This window comes from Myotis brandtii, unplaced genomic scaffold (assembly GCF_000412655.1).
Source record: "Myotis brandtii unplaced genomic scaffold, ASM41265v1 scaffold869, whole genome shotgun sequence".
Taxonomy (NCBI): Eukaryota; Metazoa; Chordata; class Mammalia; order Chiroptera; family Vespertilionidae; genus Myotis; species Myotis brandtii.
In genome coordinates this window covers 248,907-268,168 of record NW_005371541.1, presented here as the reverse complement: position 1 = coordinate 268,168, position 19,262 = coordinate 248,907, and the positions used below count along the sequence as shown (strand labels likewise).

Sequence of the window (19,262 nt, the reverse complement as noted above, 5' to 3'; positions counted from 1 at the left end):
TGTTATAGGAACATATAAAGTAGGAAAGAAGAATTTAGGCAAACAAGTCAATATTTCAGAGGCTGGTGGGTGTCTTCCAGTTGTGATCAATTATAAACCTAAAACAAAGTGAGTCTAATTGTATGGTTCTTGTAGAAATAGTAACTATCCTATATAATAAAAGGCTAATATGCAAATCTTCCGAATGGCGGAACGACTGGTTGTTATGACGCTCACTGGCCACCATGGGGCAGACGCTCAACGCAGGAGCTGCCCCCTAGTGGTCAGCGCACTCCCGCTCAGCCAGAAGCCAGGCACATGGCTGGCAAGTGCAGCAAAGGTGGTGGGAGCCTCTTTTGCCTCTGCAGCAGCACTAAGGATGTCCGACTGCTGGCTTAGGCCCGCTCCCCACAGGACTACGCCGTCAGTCGGACATCTCCCGAGGGCTCCCAGACTGCGAGAGGGTGCAGGCCAGGCTGAGGGGGATAATCTCCCCCCAATTAAGCTAAAGGTTATAAATCCATACCACACTTCTTAAACACTTATCCCCACCCTCTCCTCAGAAAATTACATTTCCTTTTGCTTAACAGCAAATAGAGCCTGTCAAGCATAAAGTCCTTCCCAAACCCAACTTCCTGGTGTCTCAAGGAAGAGCCTTGCTGGCTCATACTCCTTCCCAAGCCACACCCATCTACTGTCCATTTATTCATTTAGTCAATAAATATTGAGGCACTGTGGATACAAATATAAACAAAACACATCCCTGGCCCAGAACGACTCAGTCTCTTAAGTAAGCAGACATAGCAATAAAATATTGCACAAATAATAATCAGCTCTTAGGAAGAGTAGGCTATGTATATTTGAATGCAGCTAGACCTCTAAGACATAATGTTTTTTAAAAAATATATTTTTATTGATTTCAGAGAGGAACGGAGAGGCAGAAAGAGATAGAAACGTCAATGATGACAGAGAATCATTGATTGTCTCTCTCCTAAATGTCCCCTACTGGGGAATGAGCCCACAACCTGGGCATGTGCCCTTGACCAGAATCAAACCTGGGACCCTCCAGTCCACAGGCCAATGCTCCATCCAGAGCCAAACCTGAGCTATGGCGACATGATGTTTTTTAAAAATCCCATTTGTGTAAATTCAAACACACACATTGCTATGGTCTGAATGTCTGTGTTCTCCCAAAATTCAAATGTTAACCCAAATTCATAACCCCCAAAGATGATGGTGTTGGTAGGTGGGGCCTTTGAGGGTGGAATCCTCATGAATGGCATTAGTACCCTTACAAAAGAGGCCCCGGAGAGCTCCCTAGCCCCTTCCACCATGTGAAGATATGAGAAATCTGTGACCTGGAAGGGGGCCCTCACCTGGCCATGCTGCCACCCTAATCTCAGACTTCCAGTCTCCAGAACTGTGAGTAATATTCTTGTGGCTCAAAAGAACTCAGGCACACATGAAACATATGACACACTGTGCAGGCATACTAAGTGCAGATAAAAGGACATTAAAGTGAATGGGAAGGAAACACACCAAATTCATGGTCGTCTAGGTAAAGCAGGGGAAAGGGGATAAGAAAGGGACCATGGAAGATGGCAAATGCATGTCAACTTTATTGTTAACATTTTATTGCTTTTATGTAAAGGAGCCTGGCAGCAAATATTCTGTAAAATTGTTCACTATCCATTTTTGGTAAGAAATCCTCAGGTGATTATCATCCTATAAAATGTTCTGTATTTTTATAAGTAGTGAAGACATAAATAGAGCATTTCATTGCAGCACAGTGAGGGCTCTCCAAGGTATAATGGTGATAGAAGAATGATTCTCTCTATTGTGTTTTTAGCCTATTGCTCTCCACTGCCCAGCCACTGCCCTTCCAAGGTCAATGCCTACAAACATGTCCACATTTCTCCTGTTCAATAAAATGGATCTTCCAGAACTTATTCCTTCAAGCAACTGCTCCATCTACCCCCTGTCCTTAACAGGTAAACTTCTCCGAAGAGATGCCCACATTTGCTCTCCTTCATTTCCTCACTCACACCCAAACTATTGCAATCTGGCTTCTGCTCCACTGAAATTGCTTCAACCCAATCCTTTCAGCTCTCATTTTACTTTACCATGCAAAACACTTAAAATAATTGACCAAGCACTGGAAAAGCTTCCTTCTCTGGCATCCACAGTCCTGCTCTTGGCTGTCATTCCTTTTACTTCCTTTTATGATTCATCTCTGACTCCTTTGCTGGTACCTACTCCCTGATGCAGCCACTTAATTTTAACCAGCTTCTTACTATTCCATTCTGAGCTCTGTTCTCTCCCTAAGTGACCCCCCTCTCTTCTCGAGGTTTTATCTGCAGTCCATTCGCTCCTAAATCTGTATCTCTAACCCCTTCTGAGATCTAGGTACATATCTTCAGCTGCAAGCTGGTTTTCTCTTACATTCTCTAGAAATATCTCAACCTCAGTAAATCCCAAAGCAGCTATATCCTCAAGATTTCTCACTGAAGCCTGGCCGGTGTATATCAGAGGTGAGCATCGACCTATGAACCAAGTGGTAGTGGTTCAATTCCTGGTCAGGGCACATGCCAGGATTGTGGGCTTGATCCCTAGTAGGGGGCATGCAGGAGGCAGCCTTTCAATTCTCTCTCATCATTGATGTTTCTGTCTCTCTATAACTTTCCCTTCCTCTCTGAAATATATATATATATTACAGCTAAACACACGAACATCTTCTCAACTTTTGCTTTTCTTATCCTCATTCCAATGCTTGTTAATGCACTGATTATACCTGCTACACCTCTCAAATCTACCACCCCTCTTCTGCCTGCCACACTGCTTTCATTCAGGTCTCCTGCCTACATTGTCTGTACTACTTTTCCAACTAGTGCCCTTGACTTCCACAAAGCTACCTTCATCGTTTCCTTCTACAACACAATTATCGTCATCCCCTTGATTAACACCCTTCAATAGCTCCCACTGCTTTCGGATTTTAATTCAAACCCTCAGTCATAAATGCAAGGGTCTGAAACGATCTATCACCATCTACCCTTCCAGCCTCAATTTGAATACATTTCCTTCCATTGCCAATATATAGGCCATGTGGACTTTCTCACCATTCCCTGAATGTGGCTTGAATTCTCACACAAATCGAGCTTTGGCACAGGATGTTCTTATTTACTTAGGAATCCCTTTCCTCCACGGATGAACCTCAAGACCTATTTGAGATGCCCTTTTTTTCCTCTGCAAGGCTTCCTTTACTTCCCTAGGCAGGTAGTTATTGTCGCACCTTTGCTCCCAACAGGACTTTGCACGTACCTCTATTTTATCACTTGAGTCAAGAGTTACTTATCCTAGTGTTTCTCTCTCCCAATGAAAAAGCAACATGTAGGGGCTTGGGTTTTTTGTGATAGTTTATTCATTCAATAAATATTGGAAATCCTACTATTGGCAGGCCCTGTTCAAGGCCCGTGGGACATACAGCAAACAAAGCCAATATCTACACAAAAGGAGTCTAAATTCCAGAGGATTCAATTGCAATCAGTAAACCTGAGGCATGATATGAAGATGTTTGCTTACATCATTAGAAAGGCTATAATGAAATCAGTGTTAACACATATTACTACTGTGGGGATTTTGATGTCATCATTCGCTCAACATTTCCAACTAGATTTTAACTTTCACTTCTTTGCAAACCCACCAACGTCAGGCACACAAATGTGCATGTAACCCGGGATCTTTAAAAGTTTACTGCTCAGCATTTTTTGATAAAAACTATCACTTCCTGCAAGGCCTGTAGAAAATTTTCCACTAGAGGTTACCCACTGTAGATGGGTAGATAATCTTGGCTCAGGTCCCCCACAAATCAGCAGGTGTCAGACCCACACTGCATGGATTCATGAAATAGAAATAACAGATGCCCTCTCTGTGGTTGACTCAGAAAATGCCCATATGTTAATGGCAGTAACCTATATTAGACCTGTTTTAATTTACTGGCCACAAGCTCATGTGTGTCTCATGAAATCTTTGGATACTTGTACAAAGAGCAATGGCAGCTTCTCTGGAATTGGTACCTTCATCATGCATGAAACAGAAAAACTCAGAAAGAGGATAGAGTATGGCAGAAACAAATCAGGACAATGCAGATTCCGCACAATGTGGAAAGGTTCTGAATTGGGATGGGGCAGCTGCCACTGGCCTGAAGCCTTTAGGAAGAATACATCTTTCATAACAGCATTGCAAGGTAACATTACCTTTGTAAAACTTGATATTTAAGTGCTCACATAAATATATATGGAACTTCACTATTGATAGAATTGCACATTGTTGGTAATTCTTTGTCACTCACTACTTTTTCTAGGCTATAAAGTCTAGTTCAGTGGTCGGCAAACTCATTAGTCAACAGAGCCAAATATCAACAGTACAACGATTGAAATTTCTTTTGAGAGTCAAATTTTTTAAACTTAAACTATATAGGTAGGTACATTGTTACTAACTTAATTAGGGTACTCCTAAGGCTTAGGAAGAGCCACACTCAAGGGGCCAAAGAACCGCATGTGGCTCGCGAGCCGCAGTTTGCCGACCATGGGTCTAGTATATCAGTCTTTTCTCTTTACAATAGTCAAGGATAAATACAAATGCCTTCACATGAGCTTACTGGGATAATACCTTTTGAGTTTGCTATTACTATTTCCATCATTATTATTATCTACAAAAAGAAAGAAGTTATGCTTTGTTAATAACTAGTGTATACTCTGTGTAGAATTTATGATTTATGATAAAATATATCCTTTGCTCTCCAAAGCACTTTGGAGACTGCTGACCTAGTCATTAAAGGGCTAGCATTGAGTTTTTAATCACAGACCAAAGCCAGATTTCTGAGGTTAGGCAAAGCAGATGAGAAAAGGTAAACAGAAAAAAAAAAGAGAAAATGATTACAGATCCCACCAGAACATGATCAACAGTTTTCCTGTCATTGGGATAACTGCTTTATGCTTTTCCAAGTGTAGGGACCATGGCCAGAAGATGAGATGTGGCTATTTGGTTATTGCATTCCCTGCTTAAAACCTCCTATCACTTCTCATTGCCCTTGAGATAAAGTGTAAATACTTAATAATAATAAAACTCCAACACTGGACCATCTGTCATTGTATCTATCTTTTCAGATTTCTCCCTCTCTCTCACCTTTGGGCTCTCTTCAGTCATTCAAATTTGTTCCCTACTCTGTTATTCTTATCTCTCAGTGTCAATCATCTGTCAACTTAATTCCTACTTCCTTTAGGAATTAGTTTCTAACCCCTAAATCACATTAACATTTCCCATATGTTCCTATAGCATCCTTTGCTCACTGTTCTGAAATTCTCAGCATGCTGCTATTGCACTGTGGAAGGTATTTCTTCCTTGCTAGCCATCTGTGAGGACAGAGGAGGAGATATTTGCATCCCCCATGCACCCAGCACAATGTTTGATTTATAAAATGTGCTAAATAAATGAATTGATTGGAGCAAAGTTAAGTTGAAATGTGTCCTGAGACCCAGAGAGTGAGAGAGAACATTTCTTTGAGCTCCCTAAGTGCTTGCTCATTGCATTTCATGGTGGCAGAATTATGAGGCTTACCTAATAGTTATGACAATATCCGATTGCTTTATTATCAGGTCATTTAAAAGCACTTCATTATCCATTGGTCAACAAATATTTGATTGCCCCTTTAGGTCCTGGCAGTGTGCACAAGTCTCTTTACTCCAGGTTGGCAGATACCAAACAATTAATTAAAACTGTATTCATTAAGAAACAGTATTAACAGAGTTCATGACTTATTCTGGCAGGATGGAGCATGGCTGGAGTTCTTGGCTTGCAATAATGCTATATATTTTCAGTTAGTTAGTTTCAACAAGATTGTCTGTGCCTGATGTTTATAGGATGGGTTGGAGAAACAAATGCAGGATGAAGCAGTGGGGGAGGGGAAGGTGGGTAGCTATGAAAGTGGAATCCTCTCTGAATGAAAATCATGTATGTGCATGTGACAACATCCTTCAAAAGTGCCCCGTGCAACACCCTTTCAATGCCCCATCTGCCTATACACTCTTACCCACATTAACCACCCCATCAGCCCTTCAACTCAGGCTCAGGGAGGCGCTGCAGGTTACTTCATTGTTATTCTAACCCCTCAAGTATTAATGGTTCTTCTTCCAACCCACAAGGCTGGGTATCAAGGCTCTTTCTCCCATGCAGGATCCAAGTGATTGAGCACTGGCTTTGGATATTCATTTACTTTGGATGTGATGCAGATATCCAGGTCCTTTGGCCTTTAACCCACTAACCACCAAACTGGGCATTAGCACTCTCTCTGCTGAGCTGAGCCCCACCCTCCCAGAACAAGATCAGGCCTGCCCAGAATGCCACTCTTTTTTTTATTATTCTTTATTGTTGAAAGTATTACAGCCCTAGCTGGTTTGGCTCAGTGGATAGAGCATTGGACTGTGGACTGAAGGGTCCCAGGTTCGATTCCAGTCAGTGACATATGCCCGGGTTTCGGGCTCAATCCCCAGTTGGGGGCGTGCAGGAGGCAGCCGATCAATGGTTCTCTCTCATCGTTGATGTTTCTATCTCTCCCTCTCCCTTCCTCTCTGAAATCAATAAAAATATATTTTTTTAAAAGAAAGTATTACATAAGTCCCCCTTTTCCCCTCATTGACCCCCTCCAGCCTGCCCCCACACCCCACCCCAGGCCTTCACCACCCTATTGTCTATGTCCATGGGCTATGGATATGTGCATGTAAGTTCTTTGGTTGATTACAGACTGCCATCTTCAGTCTTCCCCACCCCACCCTGTGCAGGCAGGAGAATGGGCAAGTGCCTTAACCCCTTTATGCCTCAATTTACTAGTATTTATCAATAAATAACTATCTAGTGTCCCTCTTACCAGGTACTCCTCTAGTACACCAAATATAATGTTGAGTTCCATTTTTCTGACCTTACACACATGCAGCCAGACATATGATTTCCTTCTTCTGTATTCTGGATAATAACTTCCCGTCACCAGGAGCAAAGGCCTTCACTTGGTCACCAAAGTTTGAGGGCAGAGGCTGTTTCATAGCGCGTACCTGACTCTGCTCCTCCTTGGATCTCCCACTTAGCTCCACACTCCAATCAGTACAAAGGCCATCCAGAATGCACTCTCTGTGCCTGAGTTGTTTTCTTCCCCATGGGCACCCTCTAGCCTGGCCACGCCCACCTAGACAGGTGCAGTGTCTTCTCAGCCACCCTCTGCACCTGAACACACCCCGCCCCCCCATCACATCTTTCCTTTGCAGCAGGACAAGGTAGTCTTCCTATGGGTCACTGTGACTATGCCATCATCTGTCTCAGAAATCTTAAATTCTTGCCCACATTCAAATTCAAATCCACATTCCTTAGCCTCTGCCCAGTCTTGTTTCTCAGCCTCAATACCTCTCAGGCAGCCATCTACTCTAGTCACACTGCTGTCCCCACAAATTCCTTCACACCACCTACTAAAATGCTGCCTCACTAACCCTCTAAACACAACTGGTGGCTCACAGCCCAGTTCCTCCACAGGGGCATCCCCAGTTGGTCACCCTGGGTGGCCTCCTCTTCCCTTCAGTGTTAGAGGACAAGAGTTACCCCTTCCAGGGGCAAATGCCCTTCTTCACAACTCTCTCCCTCCATCACCCCCAGAAGCTCCCCTGCTCACCATCCTCCTGACTTCCCATCCTCAGAATTAAAGTACTTTTTCTCAACCCCCCCAAAAAATAATAGAAATTACCACAATTTACATTTATCAGGCCCTATCTATTAGGTACGGTACTGAACACTTTATATACATTAGTTTGGTTAATCATTAATGTCATCTGTGAAAATGAGTCTCTTTTTTTGATTTACCATTCAGCACACAATGAGTAAATTTTAAGAGGATGGTAAATAAACAGAAAATAAAGATATGTATGTATGAATAGTATATAATATATACACGAATAGTATTCTAACATACATAAATATTATAGGATAGTAGCATGGTATATATATATATTTTTTTTTCTTTGAGGAAGTATATGAAATCTATCAAGGAGAGTAAAGTAGGATAAGGGACAGAGACACAAGTGGGATTTATATTAGATAAAGTCATCAGAGATGTACTGTTGTAACAGAGACCCGAATAAAGGGGGAAGTAAGCCAATGGGCAAGAATTCTACAGGCAAAGACCATTCATAAAGAAACTAAGCTACTGAGAGGTCACGTGGCTTAGTCTCACAGTAGTAAACACAATATCTGAACCCTAATTCTGACTCCAGCATCTATCCTGAGGCTCCATTCTTCATTCACCATTAATGTTCTATAGCAATTCACTGTTAACCAGCTCTGGCTCTTGAAACTCTTTTATTCCCCAGTACTTGACACACATGATCACCATGGGCCAGGCACCAATCTCAATACCATTCTCCTCTCAGATTTCTTCCCCCATCATCACACGTTTCCCTGGTTTTACACCCAGTTCCCACCAGCAGCTGCTGAGTTCTTCCATCAAGAACATATACCAGGATCCAATGAGGTATTTAGCAGGTGCCTTTGAATGTGAGGTAAGCTAACATGCTCCACTTAATCAATACGTAATTCAAGTCAAGTAAAATTATGGGGTGGAGAAATCAAATATTATTTAAAACCTTAAGTCCTATACCCTAAACAACTAGCATGCCTTTTTATATTCTGAAATAATTGCTAGCAGTATCTCTCCTATCGTAGGTAATTGATTAATGTGATTTGAATAGCTAACTATTGAATAATGACCTCAAAACTATTTCTAAAACTACCAGAACACAGGTTACATTAAAATTGAATGTATAATTGTCACTGCTTGAGGTCTGAAATTCTATTCTAATGATATTTATGAAAAGCTACAACCTCATATTCAGGGATCCAAGGATAAACATAATTATTTTAAGTTGCAATGTATGTAACACATTATTTCACAGTTCAATCTTCCCACTGTAATGTTTGTAGATTTTGCATCATCAGTATTTATCCTAACAGATTAATAATAATTCTGAAGGTATTTTTAATGACTAACTTTCATTTGGAATCTACATCTACAAATTTAACTTAAGTAGGAGGGTTTATAGGACTTTGCTATAAATCTGGTACTTAAATCACATCAGAATAACCAGTATTTATTACCTTCCAGCTTTGCTAGCTTAGATGTGTTGCCTTTTTAAAAACTATCTTACAATGACACCAACAAATAATTGGCTTATCCTATAAACATAGGGTGGGAACATTGATTCAGTCTATGTCCCTGCATACTGCTGTATTTTACAATTTCCACCTTCCTTTTTCCCATGTTTCTCAATGTCTGGTTCTGAACTCTCATTGTTTTATTCTCGCTGCCCAAGATCTTTCTCTCCTCAACCTCACATTAATGCACCTGTGTTTCAGGGCCTGTGCCAGCTCCCTCCGAGGTCACAACTTCAGCAGGAAACTGATGAAACCGGACCACAAGAGGAAAGGGAATGGGGAACAGATTGCAGTAATACTGTGCCTCTCAGTAGGAAGAGAGTCAGCCTCAAATTAAAAGGAGTTTGGGAAAACAGATGATATGGGACGTGATTTAAGAATTCTTGGGAAAGATGTGAGAAAGGTTTAGGCGAATCCAATTTTCACAAGTGGCCCCCAATATTAGATCGGGTATAATACTATTCCCAGGATAAATGATTGATTCTACAAAATTAAAATTAAAAATTAGAGTAATACTCGATTTCATTTTACAAACTAATTGGAAATGCCTTTGCCTTTACTGGTACATTGATCCAACTGACATTAAGAGAGCTGGGCACTTTTAATTCCTTTAAGACTAGCTTTAAACAGAAATTGTTACTCATGTTGTACTCTCCAAGATTGAAAATCATATTTGTTTTATGAAAAACGTTCCTGTATTCATAGACTGCTAGAATCATATGTTTTAAATATCTTTAAAGTGGCTTTAGATACTGTCACAATGTCTCTAAGCGGGTGACATATAAACACATATTACAGATGGAAAAATGGAGAGAAGGCAAGAAGAACAAATACAGAATTTCAAGAGTCCCCAAAGAAAGAAAGGTCAAGTTCAATATCATTGTATCTGCTTGGATAAGAATGGCACTGAAAGTAATTTTGCCTTTCAACATCCATCTCACCTTATCCTTACCTCTGTATGACAGTGAATGTTTTATAATATACATGTTGAGTTATTTCTTTCCTCCTCTACTCTATAGAAATACAGCAAGCCCTCAAATAATGTCATCTCCTTTAATGCTATTTTATAATAACATCGGTAAGAAGAAAAAACGAACGGATTCCCCAGCAGGGCCACTGTCTGTGAAGTTTGTATGTTCTCCCCACATCTGCCTGGGTTTTCTCCAGGTCCTCCGGTTTCCTCCCACATCATGAAGATGTGCATGTGGGATGAATGGGTGTGTCTAAACTGTCCCAGTCTGAGTGAGTGTGGGTGTGTGTGACTGGCCCTGTGACGGAAGGCCATGCTCTCCACCCTGGGCTCCTGCCTTGCACCCTGCATTGCCAGATAGATTCCACCCACACGACCCTTAACTGGAATCAGCAGGTTGGAAAATCTTTATCTGACTTGCTTTTATTAATCTTTCTTAAATGGATATGCATATCTCACATTTACATCAATGTCTTGGGTCCATATTAAGAAGTTGTGACCAGAAATATTCCTTAGAAATTTAACTCTTGTTTATATAAATTAGCCTATGGTAAAATTGAGAACTGATATTTAACATATAACAGGTTTTGTTATATGTTGTTTTGCTTAAAATCACAGTTTCCAAAAACCTATTGACTTCAGTGAAGACTTACTGTATCTGGTGCATCCTCAGTAAGTATCTATTGAATAAACAGTAAGTGCTCTGGAGGCAAACTCTACATGTCACTCAACCTAGCACCAAGTAGTTTCTCTGGAAATATTTGCTAAGTGAATCTTATCATTACAGAATCCCTCCACCTACAAGTGGGCACCATGGTGAACATTTTATAGAAGAAAGAGAAACAGCAGCATAATGCTCAATGGCTATTCTCCATGTCCTCAACTTTCTAAATTAAATAAATTTCCTCTAAATTAAACTTCTCTCCAAATTAAACTTTTTCTCACAAGTGGGTTTGACAGATCTATTTTTGAAATGTCTGTTTGCCATTTCTATAATATTGTTGGGTTGTGTGTGTATTTTTGGTCTTGCTTTCTTTATTTGTTTGTTTCTCATATGCATTGCAGACACAACAAGATGATGACCTGAGCATCAATTACTTTGCACAATGATGGGATGGGTTGGACCACAAGAGTGCATTCCCACCCTTAGGGTACCTAACAATAGTATAAAATATGAAAATATTATATGAAAATCTATTCAACACATCTCTGGAGCACTTACCATACATGAAATATGGCTAAAAGGTATGGGCTATACCAGTGGTCGGCAAACTCATTAGTCAACAGAGCCAAATATCAACAGTACAAAGACTGAAATTTCTTTTGAGAGCCAGATTTTTTAAATTTAAACTATATAGGTAGGTACATTGTTATTATCTTAATTAGGGTACTCCTAAGGCTTAGGAAGAGCCACACTCAAGGGGCCAAAGACCCGCATGTGGCTCGCAAACCGCAGTTTGCCGACCACGGGGCTAGACCAACATTCTATAAGTTTTTTTTCTTATGCTAGTCTAATGAAAATTCATTAAATTACCAAAAGTTACAATCCCAAATAATTCCCCTGGCAGAATATCCATTCTGAGATGCAGATTATTTTAATAGTTAAATGAGCTATTTTCATCCAATTTTATTATGAAATTCATGAAGACATTTGGAATTCATGTCTTCTCTTTAACAAAAAACATATTTGGGGACATTCTGGGGGACACCTTAGCATCTGTAAACACAATGTGCGGATGGTATTATAATGAAGATGAGGGTGGGAGGGACAGAGAGAGAGAGAGGGAGAGAGAGAGGGGAAGAGAAAGAGAGAGGAGAAGGTAGCAAGCATAGTCATTAGACTGCAGTAGTTACTATATCAGTCCAATCTGATTTTGATTCCCATTTGGGCTGCAGATAATGTCATTTCATAAATAAACTGTTTTACTCAAAGGATCCTTCAAAATATTAAGAAGTGTTGACATCTGGAGATGAAAGTCTATTTTTCCTCCAAAACCTTTTTAAAGTTAAAGGCCTATAAAAAATGTCAGTTCAAATTCTGCAAAGGCTTTTTATTTACTATTCATGAGCAGATGCTGCCTGAATACACAGGGGGACATTTCCCTGAGCCAATCCAAATTTCAGGTAACCAAAAAGCTATAAACTGTTGTTGTGAAATGGGTTGACTACTCATTTTTTCCTAAATAAGTAAGTGGGGTAGACTATGTAGGAGGGGGAACTTCCTAAAAGGTCAGTAATATATCCACAGGGTATTGAAATTGACAACACATTTCCAATGGGAGAGCCATTCAACCACTCCGGCTGTGTTCATTCAGGAGGAAAAATCAGCCCTAAGATTGGGCATTAAGGCCAACTGCTCAATATCACAAATTGTACATCTATATCCCTGTTTAAATCATCCCTTAGATTGTCAGAGTGAATGGAGAATGTAAGGTTTAAATATTAAGAGTCTCTCCTTTTTGAGACTTTCTAATGCTATGTGCTAATGCATGCACGTAGAGCAGCCAATCTTGAAGAGACTGGGCCACAGTGGGGAGAGAGATAGGGCTGAACCTCATCTCATGTCACCCCTGCCACGGTTTTTCCCTTCCTTCCTACTTCCCTCCCAGCTCAGCCTGACTCTGTCTGTGAAGTCTGATAGGAAAGAAAATGCCCCTAAGGAAATGGATGTGTATACATTGAGTGATGTCCTAGATTTTTAATGTTTCCATTCCTTTCCACAGCCACTGCTACAGTGAAAGGATTTACCATCAGGTGAAGATAATGATGAAGATGTACTAATGATAGGAGACAAGGTGGTGTATCCATGTAGGCTCTGGATTGATAACTGTTAGGGAGCTCCACTCTCTGTAACATGAACTCAGACTAGTGTGAACAATCAACATCATGATGCAGAAGGAGTAGGCAACTAATCTTCCAACTCCTTTACTTGGAGGAAAATCAGATGTGACAATCGCTCACTTGGGGGAGATCCCTTGGACCATGCATCCTGGAAGTAATCGGTCTGAAAGGATGAGGGTGAATCATAGTTTCATTCCAAAGACGATTGACTATTGCTGTAAATACACAGAAAACACTGGGCACTTGCAAACTCTACCTAAAAACACTGTAAACTCTCATAGCCATGCATGACAGATGCAATAGCAAGCTCAGTTCAGAGGAGCACTGGGTGTCCCATTACTTTACTCACTGGCCTGGATGGAAAAGACAGGGAACCAAAAAAGAAAGTCACTTCTGGTACATGATTTAACAAGCCATCAAATAGGAATTGTAATTTGGGGTCTTGGATGGGTCTACCACTGGGCAGTTATTTAATTCAATTAACTATGTTCTAAGCACCTACTATCTTGTGAAGCATTTTGCCAGTCAATAAGATGGGGTACAAAAATGAGTAATTCATCTGTGGCACTTGCTGTCATGGAGTTACAACTTAGAAATGCAAATGAGACAAATATCCATAGCTTATTCTGCCTTGTCATTCAGATATAGGTCAAAATAAAAGGAAAATGGCCTATGAAAATTCTGAGCATAATTCTTTGGGGGAGGAGGCAGGGAGAAATCAGTAAGGCTACATGAAAAAGACCATGCACTTGAAATGAGTCTTCAAGGGTGTGTTCGATATTGAACACTCAGCTATGTTCAGTGGGTAACTTTGGGGAAGGATGTTCATTCTAAGCAGTAGGCACAGCATAGGGTATGTCTGGGGACTAGGAAACAGTTTAGCAGGAAAAGGTACAGACCTAGAAGAGTCATGGAAGATAAGGGTGGGATGGAGGACTTTTGCCATACTGTGGGAGCCTTAACTACAAGCTAAGAAAATAGTATTTTTAGTTCTCTAAGTAATGGGAAGGTATTAGTAATGTTTGCACTGGAGATCAATCTGACTCAAACCAGGTTTTAGTAAATTTATTTGGTTGTGAATGGGGAGTGGCACTTCATGCAAATAGGAGATAACCAGGATGGCCTGGTAAGTGCTAAGCATAATACAATAGGAACTGGAGGAGGAGCTAGACATAAAAGCTAGAAGAGAATCTGTAAGGTGTGGTGACTGATTCCACATGGAAGAGGCACAAATGAAGAAGGTGGGAAGTACCATGGGGAAAGAAACAATTTTGCTTTAATTTTTAACTGCATGCCTCAAGAATAACGGCACCATTAGCCCAATTTGGACAATAAAGTGTTCTTAAAAGAGACCGCATGCCTTTTCTGACATCCGACTCTGAGTCGCTGATAAAACTTGCTGATGGGTCTGACCGATAGGGCATGGAAATGCCCATCTGATATTTTGGAAAAGGCCTGGGCCAGAGCTCCAGACTCAAGAGACCTCGGCATCAAGGTAACGTGCATCAAAACTACAGCTTGATTGGAGAGGGAGTTCAGAAAGCGAAGGAAAATAAGACAGAACTTGGTAAAAAGTTGCACAAACTGGACCAAGAAAGAAAGAAGGGTCAGGAGAAGAGACCTGAGATGAATAGGAGGAAATAGAATAAGCCAGTCACAGAATACAAGTGAGGAGATTTCACTCATTCAACCAATATCTGTTGTTGAGCAAATGTTACGTGTCAGACTTGATCTAGATGCCGGGGATACAGTAGTGAGCAGAGCACAACAGCTCTGCTCTCAGAGTTCACAGTCTGCCAAGGAGTGTTGATTAACAGCATGAAGCATTGCATGAGTTCAGGCAATGTGAATTGAGGAAAGAACATCAGGGCATTTAACCAAATAAAACGTTTTTTTAAAAAAAGAAGTAGGTGAATCAAGGCCCAGGGGTGAATAAACTTGTAATGACAGGTGAAATTATATAACCTTAAAACAGTGTTAAGGATGGTGAAGGCCCCTTGAACAAATTAAACACTCACTCTTCCTGCTTCAAGCTCCCCTCCAAAAACACACACACTCTAATCTGCTTGAAATAGTCCCTAAGAAGGGAGGCTAGTCAGTAAGCAAGCATACTCTGCTATGAAATATTGAAAAGCAATATTATCCACATGTTCCAGAAAACCAGTGGGGATAAGGAAAGCAAATAAAAGGACAAAAAAAAAAGAGCAAGAGGGACCATATAGTTTAAGGCCAGAAACATATCCTCAAAAGATTCAACAACTGTCTGGTCCACAATTCTGCTGAAATCTCGCACACATATTTTATATCGCATGGCTCATTAATTTCAAAACCACTCATAGCTTTATTTTTTGAAACTCTGCATTAGCACCCCCCTCCAAAAAAAAGCAAGCAAACAAAAAAAAACTATAGCAAGGAGAGAATTGCTGAATTTTAACACCTTGTCCTATCATTTGTTTAGTACCTTCTCACTTTAAACAACAAAAAGAGAGTAATGCCTTGTACAATAAAAAACTTTTCCTGGGTTCAGAGTTAAAAGACTTTTCACTACTACCCTTGTGGAGTTACTAGTTTCAGTTTGCCTTATTCTTAATAAACACAAAACATAAGCTGGGGCCATGAGACATCCATCAAACAACAATTCAATATGGAAGGGCTCTTTTGCTCTATTGTTGGTTCCCCAACACAGGAGCTTCCCAGGTGAAATCTGAAACCGGTCCCTATACAAGGAGGGCAAGGAGAGACTGAGGAAAAGGGCAGACCACCCAGACTGGCAGGTGGCAGGTTTGAGATGCAAGGGGACTTACTTAGGAGGCTCCTCTTGGGTGGCCACAAGACAAGTAGACCTCTGACCCCACCCACCAGAATCTTCCCTGGGTTCAGTCATGTGTACCATCCAAATGGACTCAACGGCTATTGCTCTCTCAAGGCTGTGCCCTTAAAAATGGTTCTGGCTGTGGGACTGTTGGGTGGAGCACACAGTTCCAATGACAGGGGAGGGGGTGATGGCAAACCAGCAGGCACATCCTTCAATGACCTCCTCTGACAACAACTGAGACACACATCTCCCTCCCCACTCTTGCTTGTAGATGACATCACAGGACATCTGCCATCCCTAAGTTAGGTGGCACAAATTAAGGACACCAATGACTAATTCTGTAGGTTTTTTCCTCTGACCTTATTTCTGATTCTCTTTCAAATATACTGTTGAATTATCATTTCCCTCTGTCTCTCCACTGGTAGCTGTCTTATGTTTGATTCTATTTCAGGGGAGCAAAATAATGGGAATAAACAATGTCATGAAAAATACATTCTGGGCAGGTTTGGGAGTTAATTTGGAAGCTGATGAGAGGCCGGGGAAAACTGAGCCCTGCAGTTGGTAAGAAACCCTTTCTACTTGTATGTACTTATTTACCAGGTGTCCATCTTCTGTACCCTGTAGCATGTACAATGTTTCAACTACAGTGACTTAGAAGTGGTGTTGACCAGTTAGCATATTAAATGTACTACCTCTTGAAAAGAGAGCACTTTTTTAAGCTATATTATTATAAAATTTTAGCAAGTCAACTCAAACCTGTGCCCATCTTTCCTCCATTTCTCCCTTTACTTTCCTTGTCTTGTGGTTTTCTCCTTTGTCTACCAACAAATCATTTTCATAGTATTTCTGGCTTTAGAGACAGGTCATAAAATAGATATATGTTCAAGGCACCCACATGGACATGTGTACACACACATACATACACCCACTTCTCCAGTTCCTAATTTCTGTTTCATCTTCATACAGTCCTCTCATTCTGATCCTCCAGCTAAATTTTGTTTAAATTCCAATGAAGTCATTTTATAAAATGCCATCAAAGAGAGAGAGATTCAAGGCAAAACTATTTTGGTCATGATGGAAGTTATGGAAATGTTCCATTTATTTGAAAGCAAACAAAAGATCAAGAGTTATTGTTTTAAAGCAAGAACTGAAAATAGAGTACAAACCTTTATAAATGGCCATCTTTTCTTATTATCCAGGCTTAGTAGACCACCCTATCTTTAAGAACAAATAACCAAAGTACTAAAGCATATGTTTGGTGAAGATAATATAGAGTACGTATTCGGGGATCATTCTCTAACGTTAACCTAGAAACAACAACAACAATAATAATAATAAGATGTTCCAAGCTACTTTTTTCATTATTCTTCTAATATGACAATGAATTCTAAAATCATGTGAATACAATTAAAGAAAAAGGTGTCAAATCAATTCAAGCCAGAAAACTTTTCACTTTGGGTCTCACCTTGGCCAAGATATAAATCAACATCTTTCCATTCTCCGAGCAAACAATGAATGCATACTGATCCTAGATATGTACTAAAAATATTTTTAATGGGTCATGTTCCCCACATGAGATTTCATTTTTCTCATTTTATCTCACAACTAGAGGATATGGCCACCTGTGGCCCTGTGAATGGACTGGACATGCTGATTCACTCTCCATCTGGCCAACTGAGGGCTGGGCCCTTCCGAAGAGCTGTTATCACCAAGCAGCTGAACAACGCAAGCCACCCCTTGTACCCCGACTTACGTTCCTGCAACCTCATCTGATTTGAGTTTCCAATCTTTGCCTGGGACATGAGTGCAGTTCCTAAAAGGACAGCTAAGCTCCTTACCCTATTCTTAATCAAAGGAACTGCAAAGACAGAGACCCTGAGAACTAAACAACTACTCAGCCCTCTACACTTATGCCATTCTGGAAAAATTCAATCCCTTAAGAATTAGGAGCATTCCTCATAAGCTCTATCCTGGACATACTTGGTTTACAATGAGTGGGGGCTATTGGCGTGAATGAAACCAGAACTAAACATCAGTACGCATCACATAGGGGGCTTTAAAGGTGGTGGTCATCAATTTCTTTTCCAGGATCAAGGGTCAAAACTCTTCTCTTTAAAATTTGGCCCTCAAAGAGGAATAGTGTCCTCCCAGTTACAGTGACTTTAACTATTGGTGGGGGGGGAAGTAACCTGTCCATTTCACAATGTCTGAATTAGAGTGATAGACGCAAATTTGTTGACATGACTCCATTTCCCTGAACAATATCCGGGTAGAATGTGGAAATACCCCTTCCCTTGCAACTTTGCATCCCTCACACCCAAGTTTTTCATCCTGTAAATCCAAACTAGCTGCAGCCATGTGTGTGACCCCCTCGTTTTACGTAATCTGGGGAACATCCAGCCCTTGGTTACTCTCATGTCCCCTACAGCCACCTTCACTCTATTTATGGCTCTTCTAAAAAACTGCACACATCTGAGCCCCCTAACAACAAACTGATTCAACCCAAGGCACTTCGTTGGGGGACTAGGACTCTGGTTCTCTGTGTTACTATGGATCTCCCTGAACTCTTCAGAGAGCGTCCTGTCCCTGCTTTCACAGAGTGCATGAGACTCGGAAGGCCCAGCGCCTGGCACCTGAGCGCCCAGTACCTCCCCAAGGCTGAGCTGTGTGTCAATTATCTCCAGGTGCCACCGAGGACCATTTTCCCTGAACACTCCAAACTGTATCTGGCAATCCAACAAGACACGCGCTCCCTCTGAAGAATCTGACCTGGGAAGCATCCGCCTGTCTATTACCAGGGGCAGAAAACAGTGTTAATGAAACGTTTGGGGGCATCAAGGCGAGGCGGAGGGAGAGGATGGATCCTATTTCAGCTCATTTATCCCCAGGTGTTAGGGGACAGAACTGTGTGGTCTGAAGTCACCTGCCAGACGCATAAACAACACGGGGGATTTTCAGAGAAGGCAAAAGTAGGCACAGGATGGCCGGGGACTCCGCCACCGGCGACTTTCACACACACTTCAAACATCTCTTCTTCCTGGACCTGGACCATGCGTGCACCCCCTCGCCTGCGCACCCCCACTCCCTCTGCGCCCGCCTCCCCTTCCCAGTCCTGCCCAGGCCACTCTCTCATGCAGCAAAGGCGCAAAGCGTCCCCATCTGGGAAGGGGTCCTGGTCTCAGCTTGCCCGGGGAGGAGGGAGGAAGCGGGGCGCCCGTTCGCATGCTCAGCGCATCCTACCGCCTGTGGAGCACGCCTCCTCCAGCTGAGCAGAGATGCTTTCCACCCTCCGCACGTTCATCTTTGGGGACGTTGGGTGCAGGAGCGGAACTCGAGGGTCACCCGGCTCCGGGGCGTCTACCGACGGGTCTGGCACGGGAGCGCACTCGCTGCGCAGCCCAGGGGCGTCCG

General features: G+C 41.6%; 1 protein-coding gene across 2 annotated transcripts in view; it reads right to left on the bottom strand.

Annotated features, from left to right (window-relative positions):
- Positions 1 to 19,256, bottom strand: part of KCNIP4 (Kv channel interacting protein 4) — a 968,730-nt gene extending 949,474 nt beyond the window's left edge. For both annotated transcript variants that reach the window (XM_005884863.2, XM_005884866.2), the window contains exon 1: positions 19,092 to 19,256. In XM_005884863.2, coding sequence (XP_005884925.1) covers positions 19,092 to 19,152 — 61 coding nt within the window. In that variant the 5' untranslated portion in view covers positions 19,153 to 19,256. The remainder of the gene's footprint in view (positions 1 to 19,091) is intronic.
- Positions 19,257 to 19,262: the final 6 nt, after the last annotated feature.